This window comes from Trichoderma virens (assembly GCF_000170995.1).
Source record: "Trichoderma virens Gv29-8 chromosome Unknown TRIVIscaffold_88, whole genome shotgun sequence".
NCBI classification, from domain to species: Eukaryota; Fungi; Ascomycota; class Sordariomycetes; order Hypocreales; family Hypocreaceae; genus Trichoderma; species Trichoderma virens.
In genome coordinates this window covers 235,075-263,068 of record NW_014013661.1, presented here as the reverse complement: position 1 = coordinate 263,068, position 27,994 = coordinate 235,075, and the positions used below count along the sequence as shown (strand labels likewise).

Below are 27,994 nucleotides of genomic sequence, written 5' to 3'. Positions count from 1 at the left end.
GCAAGCGAGCAACAAGCAAGCATGAATGAATCATGACACATTTTTTTTTTAGACATAATTGCATAGTAATTGTTTTCTACTACTGCTATTACCGCATAATATATCGGCTTTGCTGTATACTGCACTTGTGCACATGGTATACACATGAATGATTATCTTTGACTGAACGTCTCCATTGTGATTACATGTTTTCAATCTAAGGAGCGTAGATATTAATACTGTTTCTTGTCATGATGTCGTGACCGCTCTCGAACTCCTTTCTTTCTCATGAAGCCAAACCCAATTCCCCCCTGCCATTAATCAAAAAAGCTTCTGTTAAGAAAAACAAAACAAAACAAGATAAAACATAGATCAAGCGGCTTCAATCCGCCGCCACCTCCCTCTCTCGGTATGCCACCACTTCTCTTTCTCCTTCTTGTCAGCCACCTCGCCCTCTTTCTGATTCCAGCGCCCCGTGCATCCTTCTCTGCCGCCGGCGAGCGCCTCTCCGCCATCGCCCACGAGATCAATCACGTCGACCAGGCCGCCCTGCTCGTCCGTGGCTCCATCATCGGGCAGTAGGTGATATGATATCTTGCTGCCCAGGGTGCCGACGAAGCCGACGACGCCGATTGTCTGGTTGACGAGTCCGTCGTCGTCGGTGATGTTGAACGTGAAGCGCGGGATGTCGTGAGCGGCCTCGAGGCGCGCCTGGGCGGCGAGACGGGCCTTTTGGAGGTCGGTCCCGGGAGAAGGGGGCGCGTAGAGGGTCGACGGGAGGGACATTGTCGTTGCGGATTTGTGGATCGGGGAGATTGGTGATGAGGGAGCGCTGAAGGATCCGGAGGCCGGGATGCTGCCGATGCCGTGTTGGCGGAAGAAGCGGTCGTTGGGGAGGCAGACTTGCTCGACGGGGCGGCAGAGGGCTTGGAAACGGCCCTCGGGGTCGTTGGGGGTTCGGAGTGTGGTGAGAGCAGGGAAACCCCCGGCCTCGATGCTACGGGCGAGGATGTCATCTGCGGTGTTCGTGGTAGCGGGATGGCTGGTGATGTCCCAGTGGAGCTTGACGATGGTGGACGAGGCGAGATAGGGCATCATCCAGAGCGCAAAGGAGTCGGTCTCGGGCATCACGGGGGGGAAGGATTGCGCGAGAGAAAAGTATTTGAGGGCCGGGAGGTAGGAGAAGATGCGGGCGAGGGCCGGGAGAGACGTGAGAGGCGTGTTGCGGAGCTCGAGGCGCTGGAGATGCGACGTGTTGCTGCGGGTGGCGAAGGATGTGAGGCCATTGGAGGTAATGCCCACGATGCGGGAGAGAATCAGGGACTTGAGTGGCGGCAGAGAGAGGAGGTTGTTATCGTTGAAGGCGTTGGGAGGGAGATTGCAGAGGTGGAGGTGTTGGAGCTGGGGGAGGTAAGTTAATGTTTTTGATAGGAGCCCATGAGGAGCCAGCGTGGCGCCGGGCTCGCAGAGTATCGACAGCCTGGCCAAAGAGGACCAGTTTCGATGGTTGCCCAGGAATGCGCCTCCTTGAGATGGCTCCAGCATAGAAGGGCCGCTTTGCACCCGTTGTTTAGATGGAGAGTCCGTACGCTGCCCCTGTGGCGGTACGGATGCAGGATCTATGATCCAAGTCATGTCCTTTAGTGACTTCCGCGTCGACAACGCGTGGAAGATCTTCTTGAACGAGTGGTCGTAGTTTGGCGTTGGGCCCGACAGCCTTTCCAGCTTCGGACAAGCCATTATCAGCGTGGCCACGCGGTCTTCGTATTGTTCTAGCCACTGCATGCCCTTCGAGGCGGACCAATTCAACGGCGGTTCTGGATGTGGAACTTTCAACGAGCGTACCAAGACGGCGATGTCTGGGTTGGAGCGCAGGGTGCGTCGTAGCATGGCCATACGGTTGCCTTGGTTTTGCTTAAACTTCTTCTTGTGTGCGGCAGAGTCTGAGCCTACTAGCTGGATGTCTTCATATCTGTATACCCTCAACGATTAGACGTGCGACAGAGCAAGGATAGAAAGAACTATCATGAGAGGGCCACTTACAAGGCGGCGCGGGCGTGCTTATACCATCTCTTGCTGCAAAGGGCGGCGCTGCATAGATCGCGCATCATACACGTCGCACAACTGTCACTATTCTTATCCAAGTGCAACCTCCTCAATGCCTGGAGGACCAAGTCGAGAACCTCACCAGGCAAGAGACTGAAGACCTCACCAGGCTGTCGGTCAGGCCTGAAGGCAGTTCGAATCGGGGACGACAGGTAGACACTTTCGCGCACCCAGCTGCTCGTCTCCAAAGTGTTCAAGTTCATCCTGTTCCCTGCTGAAGCCGCCCGCCTCCTCGGACCCGCGATTCCTTCATGAGCAATAGCTGTGGGAGATGTCGGCGGCGTATAGTTGCTGTTACCGCCGCTGCCACCAACACCACCACCGCCGCTGCCGGGGTTTCCAGACGTGCCTGCTAGCTTCTTGGGTCGCTTCAGTGTCGTGTGGAAGGATTCCGGAGATCTATCCTGGAATCTTGATGCGTTTTGAGGGCCTGGATACACTGGATGCGCCGACGATTGACTCGCCGCCCTTGTCTTTCGACCCATGCGTGACACGTGCTCATTGCTCTTTGCATCTGCGCTGCCGTCCGAAGCCTCATCAATAGAATAAAGATCCGCCGCGGTGAAGGCCGGTGGGAGAGGAAAGGCCTTAATGGTGGCCGTCGAAGTCATGATGCCGGGTCTCGCTGTAGTTTAGCACATAAAGATCTAGCACGTAGCTCATCATGCAAGAAAAAAAAAAAATGCGTACAAAAGGTAGCAGCAGTAACGCGTGGAGAAAGCAATTAAACAACCCCGTGATATTCAGCCTGAATGTTGGTTCTGGGGTAGTTTGCCTCTTTCGACCTCTTTTTGCTTCTCACTCTTCCTCTCTCTCTCTCACGTTTCGCTTGTCGAGCTTCCAAATGTAAGGACGATCAGCTGAACGATCAGCGTCCCCTTCAAGGGCTTTGGAGGAGCAGGCTAGTAGTAGCGAAGCCTGGGGCAAAAGGGGCGGAGAAGCACATCTTTTTGATTGATTCTCCCGGGGTGGTCACCCATGACGAATGCCCAGGCCAGGCTCTCTCTCGTCTTCACCTGCTACCACGAAGAGGTAAGCTCCTTTTTTTTTTATTTACTTTTTCGACTAATACCCTGACGGCCAGCTCCACGAATCACTGCCCTAAGTGCCCTTGCTGTCCCTAGTTTAGAGACTTTTGACGCAGGTACATGTGCTCGCGCTGCAGACTGAGGGTCGACTGCCGAGCCAGGTACAGGCACCGATCCAGGGGCAAATTTGTGGGAATTAATCAAAGAGCCACCCCATCCCAGTGCTGGGTAGGACAGAAAGCTGCTTCCTGGCCCGCTATTCGTATTTATAATTTGCCCTTTTCACCCGAGACATGGGGTGGAGCGGCCGATAATTCGTGTTTGCCCGGATCGGGAAATGCCCAATACTAGCACTAGTGAGCAAATCCTTGACAGGGCAGTTTTGGGATGATTTGGCCGGCCCTCACTTCCAAGACAAGAAACCGATGGTGGATGGGGATTCATTTGATGGCCAATTCCAGCTGTCGACGGTCGTGAGTACTCGTATCAGTACAGTATGAGCAAATCATCCCACCCGGATGCCTCGCGAATACTCGCTGTTCGCTTCTTCCTTTGCACATCTGGTGGAGCCCAATCACACAAAATCTCTCGACTCCTATGAGTAGAGCGCGTTATTGCTGTTAGATTCGGGGCTGAAGGCCTAGACTCACCATCTCAGCCGCCGCCGCCTTTGGATTCTGCGTAATAGTACTGTGCCTGGCCGTCAGAGGCCCGTGCCCTGGATCAGCTTGAGAGCAATCCGTCGATGCAGATTCAGCCGCAGGGCGTTTATGTGCGGCTGTCACTGGTTCCCAGCCGAGAGGCGCACTAAACACGTGGGCTATGGCACACCGGCGCTTTTCTTCGAGATTCTTATTCGGCGCGAGGCACAATCCAATCCCGTGGTTTGTCTCAGCCTGGAGAAGTGTGTCATGGCTGACATGAGTGAGTAATAGGTAGGATCATATTCTTCTAGCTGCCTGGCGGAATCGCTTTCAGCTTGGAGTAAGGCGTTTTTTTAGACGATTGCTCAGATCTCACCTGTCTTCTGCGTCTCCCAGCTAACACAAGGATTCATTTGCTGACCAGAGAGGCCCGTCATTTCGTTGTATGATGACAGGAATGCGAGTGTTGAATGAATGATTTTAGTGGCATACTTGCACCCCCTTCTGCAAAGTTGTCTCCCAAAAGAAGGGTAGGAGAAACAATGAGGAGGGAAAAAAATAAGAGTGAAACCTATTCGGGTAGCGGACAGATGAATCACCTCGCGTGCAAGTTTCAGTAAATGGCCGTACCATCGGCGACATACAGGAATTCGCCAAACTATTATGATAACACAGACCATCCCTTTTAATCCTAAATCAAGTTCATGCCGACAGATTCAAAAATAGCAGTTGGCTGGTATCACAATCCTACCTGCAAGCCGGCCCGAGTCATCGCTGTGTAACAAAGCTTTCCTCTAGTCAAATCCAGTCAACGGCAAAGCGAACTCGCCTAGCTGGCTGAGACATCACCTCTTGCTTGGATATCGCCGCACTTTCATCCGCCATCTTTCCTTCGCTTCCTGGACCAGCCTCATATGGCCTCTTCTTCTGATGCACCGGCAATATCTTGTTCGGCGTGCGGTTCTCATCTAAAATGATATCATCGTCTGGGTGGCTTGTGACTCCGAAACCTCGACCAAATACGGCCTGTGCAGTATGAAGCATAGCCATTTGTGAGGTGTAGTTGTCGTTGTTTGAGGCCATTGGGCTAATCCTAGTGTTCTTGATCCAATTGAAGATCGGACGCACATCCAGAATGGATTTAATATGGCGATGTTCTGCCTGAGTCATTTGTCCCTTGCGCTCAAGGATGACTTCATCCAAGCTATTCTTTAGCACAAGGGTTTCAACCCAGACTGGTTTCTTCTGACTGATTCGTCGGGCACGACCTATTGCCTGTGCTTCGACCTGAGGATTCAACACCGGGTTGATAAAGTAGATTCGAGACGCCTCTCGCATATCAAGACCAAACGCTGCCTGAGAAATATCCATAAGGAGAACTCTACGTCTGATTAGGCGGTAAATCTTGCAAATCGGCATTGAGAGACACTCACCTAAATTTCTCATTGTGGTTAAAGGTATTGACATATTGCGTTCTCCTTTCTGCCTTCAAAGATTTGGCGTAAATTAAATGTTGAATTTGAAGCTGTTAAAAGTCAGCGCGTTCCCGACTTCATCGGATTTGCTAATGAAGCACGAACCACATCAAGCATGCTAGCTAAGTACCATGCTACGTTTTCATTCTCGTAGAAGACGATTATCTTCTCCTCTTCCTGATACTTGACCAAATTGTCAATCAAGTACGAGAGTTTTGCGGATACAGTCGCCGTTATTTTCGTCTGCTCAAGAGGAGCAGCAAAGCTTTCGGCAGCGAGCGTCCTTGGTTCAATCCCATTAACACCATGAGATCGTGCCTTCTTCGGGCTATCATCGCCCAATTTAGTATTACCAGCAAGTGTCTCTGAAGATTTCTCCTTTGACTTGGAACCTTTCTCAGGAGCTGCGGCGTTTAGCAATTTGGTGCGTTCGAGTGTGCCTTCTGAGATCAATTCGCCATTCAAAAGAGAGTTTAGCTTCTCCTCACTTCTAGCCGCATTGTAAATTAGCTTCTGAAGGGATAACAACATGCTTGTAGAAGTACATATGCCGTTCTCTGCAGATGCGCCATCAAGGGACCAAGATTCACCAGCGTTACCAGGAAACCCCGTAACCGCCACGGCCATTTCGTGGAATTGGTTCGTTAGAGTTCTTAGATTATTTCTCATTACCGAATTGCCAAACTGAATGGCTTCTTGAAGTAGCGACTCATCTTCGGGACTGATAGGAACCTTCCGCTCCACCAAGAATTTCTCGGCGGTTTCCACAGACTTGGCGATTTCATCAACAGTAAAGAAAGATCCTCCAAAAAAGCTCGCCTGCTTCAAATTTTGTACAATTTGTATCAGTGCTTTTCTTTGCTTCTGGTGGAAAAAGTAATCCATGTCTTCCCGCTGCGACTGGACAGAGTTGAATACTATCATCATAGAAAACAAGTTGAGCGACAGCTGGTCCTGATACGAACCGTCAAGAACAATAACTTTCTCGTTCACAGACGGCAAAAGGGTGCCAATCTCTGATATACGATGGCGGATAATGAGTGAGTTGAGTGTAGATTCCAAACAATTCCATCGACCCTGACTTCTAGGGCTGTGCTTTGGGAGCATTAAATAGGTGCTCCAGTCAGCCAGTGTATCGCCACTTTCAATTATCGTGTTCGCCCAGGGCCGAGCTTTCAAATACATAGCGGCAATAGCTCCAATCCGCTCGAGATCATTCTTTTCATCAGTCGAAGATTTGTTGGTTTGATTCGTATTATTATCAGAAGCCGGAAGTTGGCCATTCGGAGTGTGAGCGTGTGTTGCGGCGGATTTGGACTGTTCCACTCCATATAAGCCGTGAGAGGGAGTTCCAGTGACAATCCATCGAGAGGAGAAATGCATTGAATCCAAACCAATCAAGAGATTGCTTCTGTTTCTCATTTTTGAGTTGCCAAGTTTGTGTCCTTCATCTACGATGCATCGCTTGAAGTGGATGGATGAGAAGATGGAGCCGTCGACGCCAGCAAACTGTTTGTGAACCATCTCAAATCTTGTCTGAGAAAAGAGGAGGATATCACACATCACGATATCTTCAAGTGATGGAGTTTCATCCTTCCTTCCTAGAATCAGTACCTTGAGCCCTTCGGTGTGTTTGTGAATCTCTTGTTTCCATTGTGCAACGAGGTTGTTAGGAACGATAACTACAGATGCCGAACTCAGATGGATCTGCTTGGGTGGCATATGGCATGGAGTTTTATTTCGTCCAACGCGACGGGGCTCTGGAGCAGGGAGAAAATAGTAACCGCAATTTCTTGAAAGAACGTCGTTGCAGTGGCTGAATTCATAACCGTGCTGATTTTTCCACGCCTCGAAATGGGATTTCCAGGGAACGGCATGGCGTGTGGCACATGACGCTGCCATATCGGCGAGAGATGCGATCCTTGATCTGACTGGCGGTTCACCCGCTTTGTAAAAGTCAGGGGGGCTTGTAGGTAAATGCTTCGTCGCAAGTATCAGCGCAAGACAAATGGCCGTCTTGCCTGATCCCATCTGTTCGGCTAGAATCCCCCCAGAAACTCCATCATAATATTGTGGCCCCAGAAGGACCACACCTGTTACTGGATCCATATACCAATGGGAGCCGCTTGTGTCTCTTAGATGTAGCAGTCGAGGGTCAAGTATCTGACCGGGTTGTGTCTCCTTCTGTAGCATCAAAGCTGCGGATCTCCTTTGGTGGGGATACAACTCAGTTTTGAGTCCTGGTACCTTGCTTTCCATGAGATTATACATTGCATCCTGTGTGTATGGCTCAACGACAGCGTTCAAGTCTGGGCAAGGCGAGGGAATTGTGTTGAATAGTTGTAAGAGCGAGACATTCTTATCATTGTCGATGGAGCTGGGATCTTCTAGGATAGGGCGACCTGACTGATCCGGTTCCCTGATAGCTTTCCAAGCACATGGTGAATAATCGAGAGAGCGAAGTACCTGCAGCCTCGCCTTCTGCAAGCCTGGATCAGAGCGATCTACCGAGCGGCGCAGAGCATCATCTGGGAGCAAGTATACTCTGACGATTCCTAGCTGTTCGCTCAAGGTGCTGACGCAAAATTCGAGCTTGCACCAGCGAGCATAAAATAACTTGCCCAATTGTGAAAGCTTTGGAGACTTGAGGAGCGACTTCTGTAGGTCTTGATTGATGTACGGCGTATCAGATGGGACGACATGCCCGCCATTGCTAAGAGGATCATTATGCCGTAAGAAACTTCTCCATGTCCGGTGTTCTATTGACAACCAATCCTCTTCACTGACATGGCTTTCGTGTTGTGAAACTCCAACACATCCGACAGGAATATATGTAACTTGTTGTGAAAGCATTGTGATGTCGGTGTTGATCGTCATCAAGTTGAAACCAAAGGCATGTGACAATGCCAAGGATTGGATGTTGTGAATTTTCCTTCGGAATTCTCGACTACCACATTTCGAAAGGATAATGTGGTGTTGCGTGAAAATGTTGCGAGATAAACAAGGAAGTAAAGGAGGAGGTTCGGGTTTAAGGTTAATAATCCAACCAGAAGTGCTGCCTACTGTCAGTGCCAATATAGAAAGCACACTGTAGCCAATGTGCACGTGTGCGTGAAAAGGCACAGTGCGTAATACATGGTATATGCTCTCGATTCACGGTCCTTCAGTTCTGGCTCACGAAAGCTAAATTAATTTAAGTCAAGAATGCGAATTAAGATATCGTAAGCCTTAGAGGCGGAATTTATGAATTGTTCGTCTATTTCCAACGTTCTAGTAAACCAACATGCCATTGCTGAAATAGCCGCTCAGAGACGGGCAATAAGCTGTTACTTTCCCGGAGAATTTGACGAGCTGTGCTGATAGCAGCTCCTGGGAAGCTGATCTCCTGGACACCTGAGGTCATCGAATCCACAAGTTTATTCCCTTCTTCTATATCAATATCTTGATAGAGAACCTTGATCGCCGTCCGTCTTCCTTCGCGCATGGTGGAAGAATACACAACATTGGCATTGAGCACCCAGAGGTGGAGAGACTGAGGCAGTTCCGACCGTGTTCCTTCTGGGGTAGTATCAAGCGTATGTGACGCCACAACAGATTTAGATGAGCCCGACCGTGATATGGTGGCTATTAGAGTGGCTGCTAGGCACTCTGAGCTGCTCGGGGATTGGCTGGGTGAGCCAGTTTCGCACGTTACTTGCCACTTGAACAGAGTTACCGATACTGCCAGGGCATTATATATTCCTACTTCTGCACGGCAAGTCTTGCAGAATATACGTAAAGGTCTCACTGGATCGGTACCATCAATGGCTTCTTTGCTGGTGTCGAAGGAGGTGTCCGAATCAGGGCGCGAAAACTGCTGCTGGTAAGCTGAACCGTCCTACGTGCCCGAAAGATGTCTAACACAGTCACGTCTACAAAGTTTAAAGATTTATCTCCCTTAATCTCCTGAATCCCACATCTCTGGAAACTGGATGAAAAGTAAGAGACTGCTTTAACACCTCGGATGCTTAACCCGTTCTCGCTAGAGAAGGGTACACGCCTCAGAGTTGCCCAGAATGAAACTGGGGAAAGCAATGCGTTCTTCTTGGGGAATTGTATCGGTGGCCGGGTCACAGAGAGGTATTTGTACACTCGACTAGGCCACCTTCTCTTTCCCCGCCGTCTCTAAAAGGCAGAGAGCCTCGTGGGGAACTGGTAAATACTTACTGATAATCCATCGCAGTCCGCCTCAGAGAACAGAAAGGAGGTGAGATCCACAAAGCCAACTTCCGGCTGAGCAGTAATTGCACTATTAGCTCCGTAGCCGCGCTTGGACAGATTCTCGCCATCATGATGCTCGTGGTCATGAGGCTTGTGACAGTGCCAGAACTCCATCATTTCTGCCCAGTTCTCGCTGGGTAAATCTTTCCATGACTTTATGCGGCCTGGTTGAACAATATTGTGACTGCAATGCCGGCAGCTGATACAAGAGCCGATTTTGACATCCGTAGAGCTCCAAGGTACTGACTGATTCTCGGCAGAGAATCTTGTCAGGTGTGTCTCAGTGGCTGGTACTGGAAGCCTCCAGGCTAGGTCCTGCGAGGAATTCTCTGGAATGGGGATCGTAGATCGTACCAGGACACTGGCTGGAAGGTCTAGTGCTCTTACTTCGCCCTGATGATGAATTTGAATGCGACGGGCGTCATCAAGAATCTCGGCCTTGGTCGTCGCATCCGATGGTGATGACAGCGTGGCTCTAACTGACACTTGTCTGATATTTGAGAGCAGCTCGGCATATATGGAGCGAACGGCGGTGTCTGATTGCGCCATGGCTAGCCCGGCATCTTTCTGCTAACCGCGGCTCTTGTTTGCGTTGTGAATTGGTAGAAAGATTATTGGAGGTGATTCAAGGTTAAGGGTGAGGCTGAGGCCGAGGCTGAACATTTTCACGCCTGTGGCTTGAAAAGACGCGACGCGTGACTTGTTGCGTCACTGAATGGCTCGGCAGCTGCAACAGTAGAAGCTCCACCATGATGCCATCCCCACAAATCTTAGTTGCGCGGAACGATTCCATGGGATCCATGTCACGGAAGTACTTTGTTGTTGTATTCTTCGCCCCAACACAACAATTGATGGGCTCATCACTTCGCAGAAGAGCACGGTAAATTGCTTCTCCTCCTTCTTCCCCAATCACTTCCGAAATGTCTGGTATTCTCTCGTATATTCCAGGTGCGAGCCTGCTCGTGGGCAGGCCCATGGCCAAGGCCATTGTTTTGCCATCCGTGGAAATCCATCACATTGAAACTCATGCCGACAGGCGGGCTCGCTGTCTTAAGTACCTATTGAAGGCGAATCATGCAAACTATGCCATACTTTGGAATGACCTCCGGTTTGACAATCACAATGTTCACATCCTCAGCTCGGCGTATCTGCTCGGGGCAAATGAAAACCAGCTGCATGACATTTACAATAACGAGATCAAAGACCTGGTGCCCTGGGAGCCGTCCCCTTCTGAGGTGATTGATGAGGACTGGAGAGACTTCCTTGGGGACAAAGAGTATCAACGGGCCTTTGTGGATTATTATGAGGATAAGCTTGCCATGGAATTTGCGTACGATTGGAAGCAGGAATTGCAGCATTTTCTGTTCAGTGGCGAAGAGCCGCTGTTTCATGGCTTGATAGGCGGCCGTAGGAATTCCTTTAAGCGCCTTTTGCGTTCTGCTGCTCACATGCTAATGCTTGATAGTTGGCCATCCGCTCATTCACCTTGGCTATGCATATGAGGTGGACAGCAAAGAGGTTGCCATGGAGGCGCTTGCCCTCACCTCTGTCCAATACAACTTTTTCCACAAGTATCTCGACAATGGCTCGTATACGAAGCCATCTCCGCTGAAGTCGCGGTCGCCACTGGATCTCCTGATCCAGATGTCCAAGGATAATCGTTTCGGCAAAGTGCCAGAAGATCTTCCACTTAGCGACATGGAAGCGTTTCTCGACAAGAACGAGTCCCTCCTCCTGGAGTATTGGAACGGATGGGATATTGACGACGACCCTAAGAAACAATTCGAACTGTCCCAAGAGGCAGCCGTTGCGTTGCTCGTGGCTACCGTCAAGCCGGGAACCCACGCATATGACTTCTTCTTCGTCCACCTGCTAACCACTAGCCATGCTGTACGGATTCTTCTTCCATTCCTGCCACCAAAACATCACGTTACTCTCGTCAGAGAGTGGTGGCTATTCGTGTTGGCCGTATTCATCATCAAGGGCCGGCCATTGCCAGATCCTGACAGCGTCGAGAGTGACCTGAAGGGAAAGAACTGGAAATACGTAGAAGACAAAGCATTGAATTCGGCATGGTCAAAGGACGCACACTTTGTTAAAGGTACGGCTACATTCCCCAATGCCATAGAGAGCTGCGAATGGATACTAACATTGCTGCCTGCAGCAATACGAGCCATAAGAGAGGCTGCTCGGACATGGGGCGATGTTCACGAGCGCTATCTTCGAGCTGCGGTGACTTTTGTTGACAATTTCCACGGCTGGGTTCATTAGTGTGGGCGAATGTTATTTGCTGGTTGATTAATTGGGTAGGATAGCAGATTGGAAAATGAGGCATGGAGTAATGAGCGAGCCGTGGCAAAGTATTAATAGGCTAAGGCGTGAAATTTGAATAACTGGAATAACTGGAATAACTGATTTTCTTCCTTTTCATACTCATGGACAATTCAAGTTCTGATGCGCAGCGCTGATGCCTGGTGTTGAGCTTTTTCAGCTTGAGCTGCCTAGGTAGCGACTGCCTAACGATAAAAACAGTGTTAATCGATTAGCACTAATATTTTGCACTGTACGTGGACAACTTGTTTAGCTGGGCATCCCAAGATTGTTTCCCATTCTCTTCAGATATCAAGCCCATACTGCACTCTTATATCATATCAGCCGCCCATATTGCCGCTGCTGAGTTGATTTCTGACTTGTGCTCTGCCTCGTACTGTCTGCTTGTATGGAATCTTCATAGCCCGGATGATTCAGTCGCGTTAATGGCACCGCCTGCGAAGCGTCGCCGGCGGAATACCGTTGAGGCGTCCGACGATGAAGCCGAGCAGCCAAAGGCCAATACCTTGACGAATTTCCTTCTATCTTCTCCAAACTCACCGGCAAAGATACGGGCGCCGACTGCGTCCCCGATTCCTGTGAAAAAAAGGACCACTAATGGCCAATCCTCCAACAACGGCAGCCCTCTTCGGCCGTCGCGATCGCTAAAGAATGGCACGAGCTTCAGCCCTAAGAAGACCAGAGCCGCGAGCAAAGTTGACGACAAGGGAAAGACGGCAGATTTGAAGACTCTCTTTTCCAAGCAGGCACAAAAAGTGGCACGACCTGGCTTGGGAACCGACAGAAGGACGGAACCGATAGACGATCCGATTACCGACCTTATTTCCGACGACGACGAGATATCAGAGCTCAAAGCAAGCTCTTCCAGCTTGGTTGGGCAACATGTGAGGAAGCGATTGAAAGGCGCCAGCGGCGTCGCCCACTCTGCGCCCAGTGGCTCGTTGACCATGAGCCAAAGATTCCTCAAGCCCAGTCGACCTGCGTCTATAGATACATTGAACGATGATTTACGTCCTTGGTCAGAACGATTCGGCCCACGAAACCTAGATGAACTTGCCGTACACAAGAAAAAGGTGTCAGACGTTAGGAAGTGGCTTGAGGATGTCATGGGAGGACGAATGAGACAACGGTTGCTGATATTGAAAGGCGCTGCCGGCACTGGGAAGACCACTACGGTTCGTCTATTGGCAAACGACATGGGATCCGAGATTTTGGAGTGGAATAATCCGGCGGGCAACTCAACAACGGGCTTTGTGTCGGCATCCGCGCAGTTTGAGGATTTCCTCGGGCGAGGAGGCAAGTTTGGCGCTTTAGACTTGGAGGAGCCTGAGCCATCACCCACACCGGCGAGCTCAAATAACGCCTCGCAGCCCCCCAATAACAATGCGAAGAAGATTATTCTTATTGAAGAGTTTCCAAATACCTTCTCTAGGAGCTCGACTGCACTTTCTTCCTTTCGGCGCACCATCCTCCAGTATCTGGCAACACAAACGCCGTCCCTACATACTTTTGGACAGCAGAAACGAACGGAGCCGATCACACCTGTTGTTATTGTTATCTCGGAGACGCTGCTGACGACAACGTCTGCTTCAGCAGATAGCTTGACTGCCCATCGCCTACTGGGACCGGAGATTCTGCGCCATCCGGGGGTTGGCCTGATCGAGTTCAACGCGATAGCTCCTTCGTTACTAGCAAAGGCGCTGGAGCTTGTTGTACAAAAAGAGTCACGAAAGTCGGGGCGTAGACGAACGCCAGGACCGCTGGTTCTAAAGCGGCTCGGTGAGATTGGAGACATTCGCAGCGCTGTATCATCGCTCGAGTTTCTCTGCTTAAAAGGAGATCAAGATGCCGACTGGGGATCCAAGGTGACGTTTACGAAGCAGAAGAAAGGAGCAAAAGATGGCATCGCCCTCACACGTGGTGAAGAAGAGAGCCTCGAACAAATATCTCAGCGGGAAGCTAGCTTGGGCATCTTCCATGCCGTCGGCAAAGTAGTCTACAATAAGCGAGACGACATGCCATCCAACGACCCTGCAGAAAAGCTACCGAGCTATCTTTCGCAGTATTCACGGCCAAAGGCATCACTGGTGTCTGTTGATTCACTAATCGATGAGACGGGTACCGATACACATACATTCATCTCGGCTCTTCATGAGAATTACGTGTTATCCTGCGAAGGCACAGATCCGATGGATCTTTCGACTCCCATGGATTACGTCAACGAATGTATTGAGTACCTTTCATTGGCCGACTTGCTCAGTCCTTCCCGAGATGTCTTCTTTGGTGGACGGGGCGGGTTTAGTGGAAACTTTGGGGATTCGGCAAGCCATGTTCTTCGCCAGGATGAAATAACGTTTCAGGTTGCAGTACGCGGCATGCTATTCTCCCTACCCAACCCCGTCAAGAGAAAGACGTGGACCATGCAGAAGGGCAGCGATGCGTTCAAGATGTTTTACCCCACGAGTCTCAAGCTTTGGCGAACAAAGGAAGAGATTGAAGGTCTAATCGATGTTTGGTCTGGGAAAGTTCTCAGGGGCGAAGCCGAACTTCCGATGAGGAATATCATAGACGGGGCTAGTATCTTTCGCCGCAATCAACCTTCCGGCACCTTGGGCCAGAATCAGAAGCAAGCGGGCGTAACGCCTACGTCCAAAGCTGCCCATCAAGAAGAAGAAACCCGCGACAGCCCTGCGATACCTACACTCGGCAGCACGGCTCGCCGTGAATTACTTCTCGACCGGCTCCCGTATATGGCACAGATTGCTCGTGGTCGCAGGTCGGCGGGGCGGCAGCGAGACCTCGACAAAATTGTTTCGTTCTCTGGCGTGAACGTAGCACCGGACGATGAGTCGGACGCTGACGAGGATGTCGCTATGGGAGAGACGTGGGCGACGGACAAGCCATCTGAAGAGGCCACTCCCCGGAAGAAGAGGATGGGCATAAAAGCTGGCTCAGTTACAGGCATGCTGAAGCAGAAGCTGGTCCTGAGTGATGACGATATTGAGGATTAAAGAGGAAAGGGGAGAAAGGCGTTTTGACGTGGACTGGGATGAACAATGAATAATGCATATGGGTGAACGGACGAATGGATCTTGGGACTTGTGTTTTTTTTTTTTTAAATCTTCCTTTGACAAACCGGATGTGTGTACAATAAGCGATGTGCATATGGAAGACGTGGGATCGACGGGGCGTATCATAAAGGGGCAACCTGTGTCTCTTGGGACTGGCTGCGGCATGCGGCCTCCCAACGAAAGAAGCATCTCGAGATTATATACAAGGGGGGAGTCACGTCACGGATTGAAATGTTAGCTATGTAGCTAGCTAGCACCTTTATAACATCTTGCTCTTTTTAACAGAGTGTAGTCTAAATGCGTACCTGCGAGGAAAGGGTAAAGGAAAAGAAGAAGAAACAGAATGAAAAATAAAGAAGGGATTTGAAGCCCCCGCAGGTGTTTTATCGTTGTATCATATCATTGCCACATTAAAATCATCCCAGACGCCTATGAATTTCTCCCTGTGAACGCCGGTGCCGGTTTGCATCGCCCTCTCCAATCATTTCCCACTGGAAATCTTAGGCCACAAGATTCGCCGCAACAAAGGACTATATCGATATTGATAGAAGTTAGTAAAATGGAGAGGGGGAAAGCTAGACGAAGAGAACAGGGGAAGACATTACGGGAAACTCCTTCTGCAGCGAGTTGATGACGTTTTCCACCTCCTCGGCCAGACTCTCGACGTTGGCGTCCCATCTGCGCATCTCCTTGTTTGCGACAATCTCGGCGCGGCCGCTGCCCTTCTCGCCAGATGCCTCGCCGCCCTCGAAGCGGACGATGCCCTCGAGCTGGTCCATGCGGCCAACCAGCCGGCCCTGCTCAATCATGCGTGCGGTCGTCTCCTCAGCCTTGTCGGCGTCCAGGCCGAGCAGGGAGCCCAAGGCACCAAACTGGATGTTGTTGTACAGCCTCGACACGCCGAGCAGGTTGTGCTCCACGACGGCCTTTGCGAGAACGGTCGATCCGTCGGCCGTGGTGGCCAGCTGATGGGGCTGCAGGCCCTCGGCAAACTTGTCCACCTCGGCGGGCGACAGCAGGCGGTCCAGGAACATCTTCTCCAGGATTCCAAACTCTTCGAGTTGGGCTGACCTCTCGTCCTTGTACAGCCGGCCCAGGATGCGGCTCCTCATGGGTCCGGCGGGGGCCAGGATGGCGCATTTGACGGCCATGCTCAGCGTGTGAAGGCGCTCCTCCTCGGCGACGGCGGGGAAGAAGCTGATCTCGTGATACCGCTGGGCGGCAAAGAGGAAGTCCCGCTTCGCGTCCTGGATGCGGGCCTGCGAGAGGCGGAAGTGCAGGTTGAGATCCGGGTCCGAGACGGTGTGCATGATGTTCTTGAGCTTGTTGATGTACATGTCGGCGGCGGTGTCATCGCCCACTTCGAGGTAGTTCCGGACGATGCGAACCCACACGCGCGCCTTATCCGCGTCCGACACCTTCCGCTGTGAGCTATCCAGCGGAATCTCGGCGAGGGCCTTTGCGGCATCGAGGAAGTCCTCGTTGTTCTCGTGGGCCGTGGCCACGAGCTCGTAGATGGTGGCGGCTGCATCGAAGAAGGACGACGGCTGGGCCGCCAGCCTGCTCAGCGTGCGGTTGCCGACCTCGATCCACAGGCTCTCCTTCTCGATGCTCTTGAGCGCGGCGATGAAGGCAGTTAGAAAGGACCGCGAGGCCACGAGGCCGAGGCTCTGGCCGAAGAAGGAGTCGAAGACGGCATCGAGATCGGCGGCGGTGGTTGGCGAGGCGAGAGCCTGGATGTCGGCGAGGATGGATTCGTAGAGGGGGCCCTTTTCGCCAGAGGCTGATTCTGCGGCGGAGAGAGCTGCGGCGAGCTTTGGATTGGGTGCCATGGCGGATGGAGATTGTGGTTGGCGTATATGGAGATGGTGTTGAGGGAGCGTCGATGCGTATGTTTGCCTAAAGTTGAATTGAAGGTGGTTTTGGCGGGGCAGCGCCGAGCTATAGCGGGGTAGCTCCCGGAAGACCGCTAAAACCACCAAAGATGGAAGATCCATCTGTAGATGTAAGCCCATGAGTATGATAATCCATCACCTAATTTCAACTATTGAATGGATCTATACCAGCTTGCACACCGAAAAAAAATTGGGGGCTCTTTACAAGTGGTGAACTAGGATTCATTCAAGTGTATATAATGCAAAGAATCCCGAGACCAAGACCAACACCTGTCCAATGCTCTCTCTCTCATCCGTCTCATGCCATGTATTTGTTGCCGCTATACCACTCTCGAGACACCCATATAGCAAAACGCCCTCCAATAAACCATTATGAACAAATGGCAGTGCACATCAACGCCGGCAGCATACCTATTTAAATCCAAGAAAAGACCACGCTCTAAAATAGATCCGATCCCCTTCACGTGTTCTATTTGTTATGCCAGATCAAAGTCCTCAGCGAGTCCCAGTTGTCGCAGTCCTTGTAGATATAAGTCATGCTGCTCCGCAGGCTCGACTGCAGATCTTCCGGGTGGTACTTGAACAGCAGCATGACCATACCCCACGACAGCGACGCAAACGCAGGCCAGGCGTAGTGGGTGATTTGGGAATGCAGCGGCTCCTTCGACACGACGGGCAGGCCGTGGCCGGGCTTGATAGCGATGCGTGCTAGGGCCAGGGCGACGCGAGCGAAGATGTAGATGACAATCTGCTGGTTGACGGACGAGATCTTGCCGTAGCGCTTGGAGCGCTGGCCGAAGACGATGTAGCCGCCAAGGAGGCCGGCGAAGAAGGAGTCGTAGGGGCCTGTTCGCGGCAATGTGTGAGTAGGAGAATTGACAGGTTGGGATATATATGAGCGAGAGAGAGAGAGAGAAGAAAGAGGAAAACGCAGCATACCCTCTTTGCCTGGTGTGGATCCAAAGCGTTTCAGCGCCAGCATCGTGATCTTGTATATGGAGGCAAACCTGGCCAGGTTCATGGCGTGCTTCTTCGTCGCCCGAAAGACCAATGACGCCTTTTCTCGGAACCTATTATTCAAGCTCGAGTCAATACCTGATGTACATATATACGTGTGTCTGTATAGCTTCGCCATCGCCATTGCCATCGGGATTGTCGCCAGGGGAATACGTACGTTCCGGACCGGAAGAGGAAGATCATCCTGTCGCATCGCACGCATTAGCACAATCTCGGTCAAGATGCATTCCATGAACCACTATGAATACTCACACCAGCGCGTGCGGAAAGCGCACTTTTGTCCCGTAGACTGCGCCGTTACGCGCCGTCTTGAGCAGCGACAAAATGTCATGGTACGCCGGGTCCACCACGATGCCCTCTAGAAACGCCTATTGCAAAGAGTCAGTCGCCTTGATCTTTTGCTTTTCTTCTGCCCCCTCGCGTCAATCCGAGGCGAAAACCCGGGGAGGAGTCGCATCGCCATACCTTCCACTCTTCCAACATCCACGAGGCAGCCATGGTGCCTCGGCTATCGACGCCCGTGTCAATGAACCAACACGGACACTATCTGTCGGGCGCGAGAATCTCCGCAAGCGGCGCTCTTCCAAGGGAAGGGAAGAATAGCAAAGTAAAAAAAAGAGAAGGAAGAAGATTGGGGAATTTTTCGACTGGCGGTGCGAATAAGATCGAGGTTTGGGGAGAGGAAAGAGAGTTCAACGTTTGTATGTAGAAAGGAAAAGGGTTTCGGCTTGGCTTGGATCGGCTGCTGATGACTTGAGCCTCGGGTCGGGATTTGGTGCGATAAAGAAAATATGGGGAACCCGATTATGAACCCCGGAGAAAGCAAGCAATGACCAAATACGTCACTTTTTGGAGACGCTGAGGGTGGAGCTGCGTGGAGCTGCGCCGAGAAGTCCCCCTGGAGTTTGCCCACTGGAGACCGCTGGAAAATGGAAATCCCCGCCTGGAGCTCAGCAAGCTCAGCTCTTGGTAGATTTCCGTCGAGTTGATCTGATCCTTTTGAGGGATCTCGTTTCGACCGGACGCCACCTCCAGGTCTTTACCCCACGATTTTGCTTTTTCACATGTGATTCCCTCTCCGCGTGCTACTGCATGTCATCCATCCACATGTCATATTGCATCACAGCTACCGAAAATTAAACGATCCATGTTATACATTTAAAATGCTCCTCTGGACAATTCAACTAGCCGTCCATATATAGTTCAATACTCTCAAGAATGTCAACCACCAACCCACCATATAATACTAGGTACTTATCCAGCATCATCGTATCCAAACATCAACACCACCTCTCCCACGGCTCCCGCCACTTGACCCCCAAAATCTCAAATATCCTCTTCTCATCCCTACTCTCCACCAGCTCCCCCTCCGTGATCTTGGCTCGATTCGGACCCCTCAGCACATCTCTGTACAGCCCCCTCTGGTTCAGCCGCATGCGCTTCTTGGACGCCAAAAGCCGCATGCTGCGGTTGAAGATGTCGTTGCCGGTGAAGTAAATCAGCGCCGCGCCCAGCTCCGCCTCGGGCACCAGCAGGAAATCGATTCTTCGCCAGATCGGCCGGTACTCGCCATTCTTCTCGTCCGTGTCGTCGTTGAGGCCCTTGATCTCTGGTAGCACGCAGCAGCCGTGCCATTTGCTACCGTCGCCGCCGGCGTGAGACGACGCCAGACGAGCTACCAGGAATTTGTCCCTCTCCAGTTGGTCTATCAGTCTGCTCAGAAACGCCCTGAGCTCTGCCACAGATTCGGTCCCCGGCTTCGTCACAATCAAGTCGATGTCGTGAGAGCTCTCGGCGCCTCGCCGGTAGCTGCCTCCAATAATAAGCTGCACTGCCGCATCGATTTCAGCCGCCGCCTTCTTGACAATGTCACCCAGCGCGGTCACCTCCATGCGCGGTATCCTAGTGTTCAAGTCGTCGTAATGCTCCATGCCTACCCTCTGGCTAGGTGTCAACTTTGCATGCTGCTTCACATCCTCGAGCGTTCTCCAGCCCTGCGCAATCCACTGCTCCGCTATCTTATTCCCCACGCCGTAAATCTTTAAAAACGTTTGCAGGGCGTGGTCTGTAGGATCCTCTTCTGCACACTCAAGCCTCTGTAGCTTATCTGTCGTGACAATCTCCTCAATCTTCTGTGCTAGCCGGCGACCAATGCTCGGGAGCCGATATGCTTCTTCTTCGGTGGTAATCTTGACGCTCTGCTGCTTCAAAATGCTGATAGCCTTCCGGTAGGCTATTGTCCGCCAATGGTCGTTGATTCTCTCATAGTAGCCGTTCATCTTTTGCAATATCTCAATGGTGCGTGCGTTTGGATTATCTTGGTTGGCATCTTTCTTTCCAGCTCTATTACACGCGAATCGGTCTTCAAACGCTATTGCTTTGCTGGTTGGTCGAGCCCGCCTAGATGATCTCCTCGCCCGCTGGGATTCGTTCTCTGATCCAGACCGATGATCGAGATCCAACTGAGCATCTGATTCGTTGGCCGTAGATTGAGCATCCTCCTCTTCATCGACATCCAGTGGTAAATCTTTAAACTCTTGCATCATCGATATATACTCGGACAACTCATCTTGTAACAAAGGTGTATGGCCGGCTTTGTCACTACCCTTCGACGGACTATGGGTCTGTATTCCCGTATCACCGTCTGATACGTCCTTCTTGGGCTCGCCAACATCGTCCAAGTCAATCACAACAGGCTGAGAATCTACCGCCACAGCTCCAGTCCTGCTCCTCGTCGGGCGACCGCTCAGTGACGATTCCTCACTCTGTGAAGGCGTCCCTTTCCGTGGGACATAATCCCACTTCCCCTTATTATGATGCTGCGGTTTCAGCGGCAGTGAGCTCACTGCCGATTTCGATTTCGACTTCGATTTCGCTTGAGCTCCGAAATCAACAGCAGGAGTAGGAAGCTCAGGCTCCTTCTCCTGCTCCTTCTCTTCCACCTCTGGCTGGCCATTTACAAGATACTTGCGCTGGCTAGCATCCACAATGGCACGAAACTGGATGCAGTCAAGAGGGTAGTCCTCGGTGACTACCTTTGGCGGCGTCCGGCCCCCAAATCCATCCTTCGGCCACATCTTCTCAACATCTTTGTACTCGAGCTTCTTGTCCACCACGACATGCGTAGCAGTCATCAAGTCTCTCGTCCATGAAGCTCCAAACTCCTTGGCTCTGTTAATCCGCAACCGTCTCGCTGGCGCAATATCATTGTCTGGGACATAAAAGAACGACAAGCCCTTGAATATTTGCTCATCCTCGGGCCGCACGCTTGGTGCTGAGATACGCCCCCTCTTATTGCCGCGCGTTGCCTTGGTCGCCATCCCAGCCTTGATGTTAATAGATGGTGATGATGATTCCTCAGAGGCACTTTCCAACGGTCTCTTCAACGACGACGCCGACTTCCGAAGGAGCAAAGGAGTGTCTTCGACTACAATCACCTCCTTACCTCTCTTTTCTAAGTCCACAGAAGGCGTTTCTTGAACAACATCTACCGCATTATCCAGCAGCGCGCCAAGCCGCCCCTTTGGCCTCGGCTTTCGCGGTCCAGTCCCCTTAATGACTTTTCCAGACGCAGGCCGAGGCGCGGCCATGACCTTTCGGGGTGTAAGATGCTGCAGCCGATTTGATTTCTTAGGCAGGGATTCCTCTCGTTGCTTTCGAGATTTTTGATCTTGTAGTGCTCTTTGCTCGGTTTCTTGGGTTTGGCCCTGTTGATCAGGGGGATGTAAGCTCAGCGCAGGCCGAAAGAAGTCCCGATGAAGCTCTCTTTGTCTCTCCTCGCGCGCATCGAAAGCATCATCGTTGCGCATCCCGTTGCTAATATGGGAGAGACTTGAGAGCTGGTTGAAATAGGCCGCCTTGGATTCCATATTTTCCATTTTAGAAGCGGATTAACAGGTAGATAGATGGTCTTGCAGTTGTGCCTGTGCCTGTGCTATTACACGCGAACAAGGAGCGTGAAGAGACAAGGCGTCCTTGAGACTTATGCACCCAGGGCTTGATAATTTTGCAGCGGATATGGTTTGCTGTTATGGAAGCAGCTCAGAGCTTCGAGCTTCAATCGTTGACAGAGTCTCTTTGGCTATTGCTTGCACAGTTGAGTCACTCACATGGTGTTGCTGTTTCAGTGAAGTTGATTGTGCACGGAATAAATGGATGCTTGTGAGAGCGCTGTAGAGCTGCTGACTGTGTCAATCACTTATAGCGGGCTGTCCAGGCAACAGCACCCATAGCGTTGAGCCACATGAGAGCCTAAGGCCTGCTAATTAGCGCTCAGCCATCCATATACAGCACACAACTGGATCAATCTCAACTTCACAGTCAAGCCGGATCCAGTGTCATGTCATTCGACAGATCCATGATATTCGCTTTTATTCGCTGTTACTCGCTGTGATATTCGCCATGTGCCTCCTCAATACACACCAGAACCCCGGCTAGGCTACCAAATAAGTCTCATTCCACCTCCAAATGTTCTTCCAAGCGCTCTTCCAAACAGACGCTTCCACATTCCCCAACAATCCGCTCACCACCTCGTAAGCCATCACGCCGCAAAGCATCGTCGAGAACCAGAATACCGCCCACAGTCTTTCCAGCATCATGGCATTCCACAGCGGTCCATACGCCATCACCTGCCACACGCAATGATTGTTCGAGTTGTATCCCCCAAAAAGCAAATAGGGCAAATAGTACAGCTAGGCACCTCAGGTCAGCCTTGGTTCAACCCGGCATAATCAAAATCGACTTACTGTCTCTCCCATGTCCGCGAATGGCGCAAGAAGCCATAACAAGACAACGACCTGGTGAGGTGTAGCCGTGGCTCCAAACCAAAACTCGATAACATTCAGCCATTTGCGGGTGCAGGCAAACACGACCAATGTCACTGCAGCACCCAGTGCGCCAATGGAAGCAGCCGAAAGCACCGCATTCCGAGCCACTCTCTTTGGCGTTGCCCTTGCAAATAGCATCATGTTAGAGTTGTGCCGCTGTTGTTCCAAGCTTGTATCAGCACAATTTGATCAAATCAATATGTTCAATGACTCAAGTAGGGCAAGGACTCACAAGGTTCCAGACCGGATCAACTGCTCCAATATAGATAAACGCTGCCAACACCCTCACAAGCTTCTCCCGTACCCCTTCTTCGGCAACACCGCCTGCCCATAAAGCCAAATCTCCCACAATCAGACACATGAGCGCCGTTCCCGCTTCAAAGATCCAATCTTTTCCCAACCAAAGCCACTGACCAAAGGCTCCCAGTGCCTGTTTCTAACTATTCCTTACTGGCCGCTGGTTCTAACGGTGCGGCGGGTGGGCCTCCGGTCGGTACAGGGCACGCGCCCTCATTTCGATCATATAAAGGATAACCCAGAGGCTGTAGAATGAGGCGGCGAGCTCAAAGATGCCCTGTGCGTCATCATCGGCGGAAAGAAGCTCCTTGAGAAAAGGGCGAAGCGGCTGCGCCAGGAGAGACACGAAGGAGAGGACCCAGTATTGAACATGGAATTCTACTGATGTCATATTTGAAAGCTCTTCACGTGGTCGTGAGTGACGATGATTGAAAGAATGTTTGGTCAAGATAATTTATAATTTGGATAAGCGATAGTTGTTGAAGTTGGAATGTGATTTGGATAAATGATAGTTGTTGAATGGGAAGAGAACAGAAGTAGGAGACAAGAAGAGAAGAGAGGAGAAGAGAGGAGAGGAGAAGAGAGAAGAGAGGAGAAGAGAGAGAAAGCCAGCTGATTTACAAGTGTAGAAGCTGCATCTAAACATCTTACCTTAGTCGGCAGGAGTGAACAACATGGAATCTATTAAGGTAGGTAGGAGCACTGTATCCTCATTCAAACTCTCTCTCTTTGTTAATCGATAATATTCACATTGCAATCTGCTATTACTGCAAAACTAGCATCTATATACACGTCCACAATTTAATCCACAGTAGTAAAACAAATATTAGGAAGAAGCATTTCCAGATAGTATAGGTATGCAAAATAAGATCCCCCCCATGCAGTTTCTCCAACGGTGTGCTTTGTAATGCAAGACTGCTTCAAGCTTTTCCCAGGCTGTAGTGCCCAAAAATCCACAGTTGTTGTGCTGTATATAAAAACATGTGTAAAACTGTCTTCTTTTTTTGGAATGTTCTTAAGTAAACCACGCGAAATAGAAAAACTCCCGACTCCTAGATGGCTTCTTGAGACGCCAGCAAATTTCGAATACTTCTTGTTCAAAGAAAAGGAAGAAGAAGAAAGAAGAAGAAGAAAAAAAACCAAATCCACACATCCGCCGGCTCTATTAGGCGTCAGTATAATGCCATCATCATGCAGATGCAAAGCAACCCCAGAAAAATGAGAAGCAAACTCCAATCGCTGAATGCTGTTTGACGTATCCCATTAATTCCACCTCTTCTATTAATATTATGGTAAAAGCGCTGGGCGGCTTTAGCATGACTCGTTTGTCAAATCACGCCTCTCAGCTTCGAGCGGAAAAGAATCCACCAAAGCTGGCCTTGGACTGCTCCTTCTTCAGCAGTTCTTCAAGTCGCCTAGTCTCCCGAACTGCGGCCTCACGGTCTTCCTGGAGGTTGAGGACCTCGACTTGAGCCATGTTCATCCTAGCCACGACCTCTTGCATCTCATCCTCGGCTTCCGCAAGAGCCTTTTCAAGTTCAAGGACACGTGCCCGAAGCGTCTTCATATCAGCCTCTTCCTCAAGGCTCTTGGCAGGGATGGCCTTAGTGCTCAGCAGCGGCTTGGGGCCGGACTTTTGCGAGGAGCTACCAGAGGGGTCGGCCTGAAGACGACGCAGCTGCTCGTTGTGCGCCTCACGCAGTCTGGTAATCTCCTCTTCGTGGCGGACGACGCGGTCCTCAGACGCGGTCTGGGCGGCGACGACCTGGTCCTCCAGAACACGGAGACGCTCCTGGAGCTCCGAAATGCGCTGAGAGTTGGTCTTGCGATCAGCCTCTCCCCTGGCGACGGCAGCTTCCAGACGCTCTCGCAGCTCGCTGTTGGTATCCAACTGCTGTCGAACTTGAGATGTGAGCTGTTCGATGAGCTCGGCAGACTCCTTGAGTTGTTCTGCCAGAGTGCTGTCGGCTGCAGCTGATCCGGCATCGCTGGCCGCAAGGACATTGATTTGAATATTTTGCTGGTCAATCTGCCTCTTGGCTGCGTCACGCTCTAAAATTGCGGCGGAGAGCGACTGTTCCAGGCGCGCCATGGCCTCTTTGGTCTCATCGTCAGAGCCAGAGTCCGCTTCCAGCTGACGAATGCGCTCTAGAGACTCGGCATACGAGGCTTGCAGCTCGGTGTACGCATTTCGAAGAGACTCGGACGTAACGGGCTCTCGCGCAGAGTCGCTAGAGCTGCTCTGGCGAGCAAGGGAGGGGGGGATCAGAATATCGTTCTCCTCGAGGAGACCACGCAAAGACTGAATCTCTTCTTCAGCACGGTCAAGATCAATCTTCAGACCGCCAAGGCCCTTTTCAACCTGCCACTTCTGCTCGAGGGCGTCTTCAGCTCGTCGTCGCAGGAGATTGATCTCGGTTCGCAGCTTGGACATGTCCTTTTCAAAGCCAGCTTTTCTTGGCGACACGTTTGTGAGTCGCTGGCGTTCATTCTCCAACATGCGAATCTTCTTCTGGTACTCCCGATTTTGGAACTCGTGTCGTTCCAAGAGACTTTTGAGAGCGCCGTGAAGAGCATCGCGCTGCTCTTCCACATCTTTCAGTCGCTCGAGCAAAGTCTCTCGAGATTCGGTCTGCGCAGCAGCCTTGAAGCTATCAGTTCTTTTAAGACCACCAACTCCGGGAGGGGCCCGGTTTCGAGGGTTAGCAACCGAGTTTGAACGCGCGAGTCCCACAGAGTTTGACCTAGACAAACCGCCCAGGCCGGACAGGCCTGATAGGCCTATTACCGACATTCGCTTAGAGGGCAGGTCTTCCAAGCCGCCAGCCATGGAATTGCGCAGCGAGCTGTTCTCGCGCTTCAGAGTGTGAAGTTCCTGCTGCATCCTGGAGGACTCATAAGTCAAATTGGCATACTCAGCAGCCTCCGCCTCTAGGCCTTCGACTCGCGCCTTTAGCTCCGGGACGACTTCATCGCGGAGGTTGTCTCGCTCATCAGAGGCTTCCTGTAGCTGACCCTTGAGGGCAGATAGAATGTCTTCAAAGTTGGCCTTGGATTGGCGCTCCTCAGACAGTTTCCGCCTGAGCTCCTCGCAAGTGTTTTCCAGTTCCTTGATGCGCTCGCTGGCATCGATGTTGTTGATTTCAACGACGTCCACTTCGGATGCTCTCTCTTGGAGCTGCCTAATCTTCTGGTCGAGATCTTTTCGCCTTTCCCTCTCTTCTTGCAATTTAGATGTCAATTCAAGACGGAGCTCGGCTCTCTCCTGTTCTGACTTCCTCTGCACTTTTTCAATTTCGTCTCGGCTCACATCGAGCTCGCCAAGCTTGGCTGTGCTATGGCCAGAGTCGGAAAAGTAGTCGCTCGTTCTCTTGCTGCCGGCCGGCTGGGCGTTGGAGAGTTGCTCCTGGAGCCTGTCGGCCAGATCTTCCAGGTCGATCTCGCGGCGGATAGATGCCGCCAACTCGGAGCTGATGGCTTTCAGCTCTTCCTCCATCTCGTCAACCAAAGCTGTATTTTGGGAGATGTGTGGTGAGTGGGTGGAGAAGAATGATTGACGTTGTTGGGCGAGAGTTGTTGTTGCATTGGACTTTGTGTGCCTGGATGATAAACTGTTTGTTGATCGTCGATTGTCATTGGCCGAACCTTTAGCGGTCGGTGACAAAGGAGACGGGGAGGGGAGGGAGGAGAAGTCTGTGACCGAAGGTGAAGGATTTCCCCAACCAAAAATGGAGGCCAATGGAGAGGTTGCGCCTGGCGACCGCGGTAGCGGTTTGTTCAGCTTCGGCGACCCGTCTATTGCGGCTGACTGTGGCGAGTCGTCTATGTATGTCTGCGGCCCTTCTCCTGTATTGATGGAGGGGTCGACTTTTTCTAGCCGTAGATGCGGAGGTGCGTGCTTGATTGGAGCTAACATGGGGGGAGAAGGAGGAGGGTTCGAGTTGTCGTCGTAAATGGACTCGACGTCGGAGGTGGCGTCCGTGATGTGGTTGTGAGCTTTGACAGAAGCACCGTCGGGAGTGCCGTCGGGAGTCAGATCCGGGAGCAAATCGTCGTACACTGACAGGACATCAGAGAGCTCCGTGTCAGCTGTTTCAGCGGAAGAAGGCCCACCGTGGGTGGAATTGTTTCCCGACGCAGTAACTGTTTCGTCGTCGCTTGGCGCCGGCGCTGTTCTGGATTGGGATTGTCTGAAGGGGATTCGAGTTAGATTCTGCACTCTCTACTTGGACAATGGCACGATGAATCTGCTTCTAGACAAGGCGGGGTGTAGTAGAAAACGAAGGAGAGCGAAGGAGGAGAAGAGGGAGGGGAGGGGAGAGAAAGACAGAGACAGAGAGGAGAAATACTCACTGGTGAGGAGCTTGTACCGAGGCCTTGACAGAGGCAGGGTACTCGTAGAAGGTGGGACTATCGACGGATGGCGACCGCGCGAATCTGTGATCGGGCTTGGGCAGCTCGATGGTGGTGGTGTGAACTTGAGGCGAGCCCTGAGCAAGATACTGCGTGACAAGCGAGGACGACGCCGCGGCGCTGGACACGGGCTTCCGCTTGATGGGACCGGAGAAGCGAAAGGGAAGAGAGGAGGCGACTACCGGAGAGATGAGGGTGGGAGCAGAAGTATCTACGTAGTCAAGCGTCTGGGAACGGCTGTGACTGGCAACGATGCTAGTGCGGATGGCAGCCGGAGGAACACGAGCGGCAGTGTTGGTGGTGGTGGTGGTTGCAACGGTTGTTCCGGGGTGGTTGTCGGTCTGGAGATGGAGATGGTGGTCTTGGTCTTGGACTTGGTCCTGGTGGTAGCCGTCGTCCTGGTGGTACTCTTGTTGGTGGTACTCCTGTTGGTGATAGTCCTGGTGGTACTCTTGGTGGTACTCTTGGTGGTACGCTTGGTCGTAGTCCTGGTCGTAGTCCTGGTGATACTCCCGGTAGTACTCGTCGTCGTCTTCGTCTTCGTCTGATGCCTCGTGGGTGGTGCTATGCCGCAACGGCGATGGATGTGGAGAGGCCTGAGATGAAGCAGATTGTGTATCAGAGTTTGGCAGGATCGACGCCATGGCTCCGG

The 27,994-nt window shown here is 51.6% G+C and overlaps 10 protein-coding genes across 10 annotated transcripts; 2 read left to right on the top strand and 8 right to left on the bottom strand.

The window, feature by feature from the left end:
- Positions 1-366: 366 nt before the first annotated feature.
- On the bottom strand, positions 367-2,192 carry TRIVIDRAFT_132999 (uncharacterized protein; the record flags this gene model as incomplete). Its single annotated transcript, XM_014096202.1, has 2 exons — positions 367-1,951; positions 2,023-2,192. Coding segments are annotated over 2 exons (1,755 nt in total), but the record flags the coding sequence as incomplete, so codon positions are not given.
- Positions 2,193-4,555: 2,363 nt separating this feature from the next.
- TRIVIDRAFT_43225 (uncharacterized protein) lies at positions 4,556-8,085 on the bottom strand (the record flags this gene model as incomplete). Its single annotated transcript, XM_014096201.1, has 2 exons — positions 4,556-5,113; positions 5,338-8,085. The coding sequence occupies 2 exons, from the start codon at positions 8,083-8,085 to the stop codon at positions 4,556-4,558; spliced, it is 3,306 nt and encodes a 1,101-aa protein (XP_013951676.1).
- A 403-nt stretch (positions 8,086-8,488) lies between these two features.
- On the bottom strand, positions 8,489-10,041 carry TRIVIDRAFT_43194 (uncharacterized protein; the record flags this gene model as incomplete). Its single annotated transcript, XM_014096200.1, has 2 exons — positions 8,489-9,085; positions 9,439-10,041. 2 exons carry the CDS (start codon positions 10,039-10,041, stop codon positions 8,489-8,491), a joined length of 1,200 nt encoding a protein of 399 aa, XP_013951675.1.
- Positions 10,042-10,412: 371 nt separating this feature from the next.
- On the top strand, positions 10,413-11,763 carry TRIVIDRAFT_57344 (uncharacterized protein; the record flags this gene model as incomplete). Its single annotated transcript, XM_014096199.1, has 3 exons — positions 10,413-10,926; positions 10,958-11,593; positions 11,657-11,763. The coding sequence occupies 3 exons, from the start codon at positions 10,413-10,415 to the stop codon at positions 11,761-11,763; spliced, it is 1,257 nt and encodes a 418-aa protein (XP_013951674.1).
- A 485-nt stretch (positions 11,764-12,248) lies between these two features.
- TRIVIDRAFT_42692 (uncharacterized protein) lies at positions 12,249-14,834 on the top strand (the record flags this gene model as incomplete). Its single annotated transcript, XM_014096198.1, has 1 exon — positions 12,249-14,834. One exon carries the CDS (start codon positions 12,249-12,251, stop codon positions 14,832-14,834), a length of 2,586 nt encoding a protein of 861 aa, XP_013951673.1.
- Positions 14,835-15,394: 560 nt separating this feature from the next.
- On the bottom strand, positions 15,395-16,726 carry TRIVIDRAFT_43091 (uncharacterized protein; the record flags this gene model as incomplete). The annotated part of the gene is made up of 2 exons (XM_014096197.1): positions 15,395-15,424; positions 15,500-16,726. 2 exons carry the CDS (start codon positions 16,724-16,726, stop codon positions 15,395-15,397), a joined length of 1,257 nt encoding a protein of 418 aa, XP_013951672.1.
- Positions 16,727-16,997: 271 nt separating this feature from the next.
- On the bottom strand, positions 16,998-18,471 carry TRIVIDRAFT_88582 (uncharacterized protein; the record flags this gene model as incomplete). The annotated part of the gene is made up of 5 exons (XM_014096196.1): positions 16,998-17,635; positions 17,729-17,859; positions 17,964-17,990; positions 18,059-18,174; positions 18,272-18,471. 5 exons carry the CDS (start codon positions 18,302-18,304, stop codon positions 17,259-17,261), a joined length of 684 nt encoding a protein of 227 aa, XP_013951671.1.
- Positions 18,472-19,086: 615 nt separating this feature from the next.
- On the bottom strand, positions 19,087-21,126 carry TRIVIDRAFT_57340 (uncharacterized protein; the record flags this gene model as incomplete). The annotated part of the gene is made up of 3 exons (XM_014096195.1): positions 19,087-19,380; positions 19,426-20,450; positions 20,571-21,126. The coding sequence occupies 3 exons, from the start codon at positions 21,124-21,126 to the stop codon at positions 19,087-19,089; spliced, it is 1,875 nt and encodes a 624-aa protein (XP_013951670.1).
- A 1,113-nt stretch (positions 21,127-22,239) lies between these two features.
- Positions 22,240-23,320, bottom strand: TRIVIDRAFT_226427 (uncharacterized protein; the record flags this gene model as incomplete). The annotated part of the gene is made up of 4 exons (XM_014096194.1): positions 22,240-22,497; positions 22,552-22,788; positions 22,865-23,022; positions 23,101-23,320. The coding sequence occupies 4 exons, from the start codon at positions 23,318-23,320 to the stop codon at positions 22,240-22,242; spliced, it is 873 nt and encodes a 290-aa protein (XP_013951669.1).
- A 987-nt stretch (positions 23,321-24,307) lies between these two features.
- TRIVIDRAFT_132435 (uncharacterized protein) lies at positions 24,308-27,500 on the bottom strand (the record flags this gene model as incomplete). The annotated part of the gene is made up of 2 exons (XM_014096193.1): positions 24,308-27,142; positions 27,312-27,500. Coding segments are annotated over 2 exons (3,024 nt in total), but the record flags the coding sequence as incomplete, so codon positions are not given.
- Between the last annotated feature and the right edge of the window lie 494 nt (positions 27,501-27,994).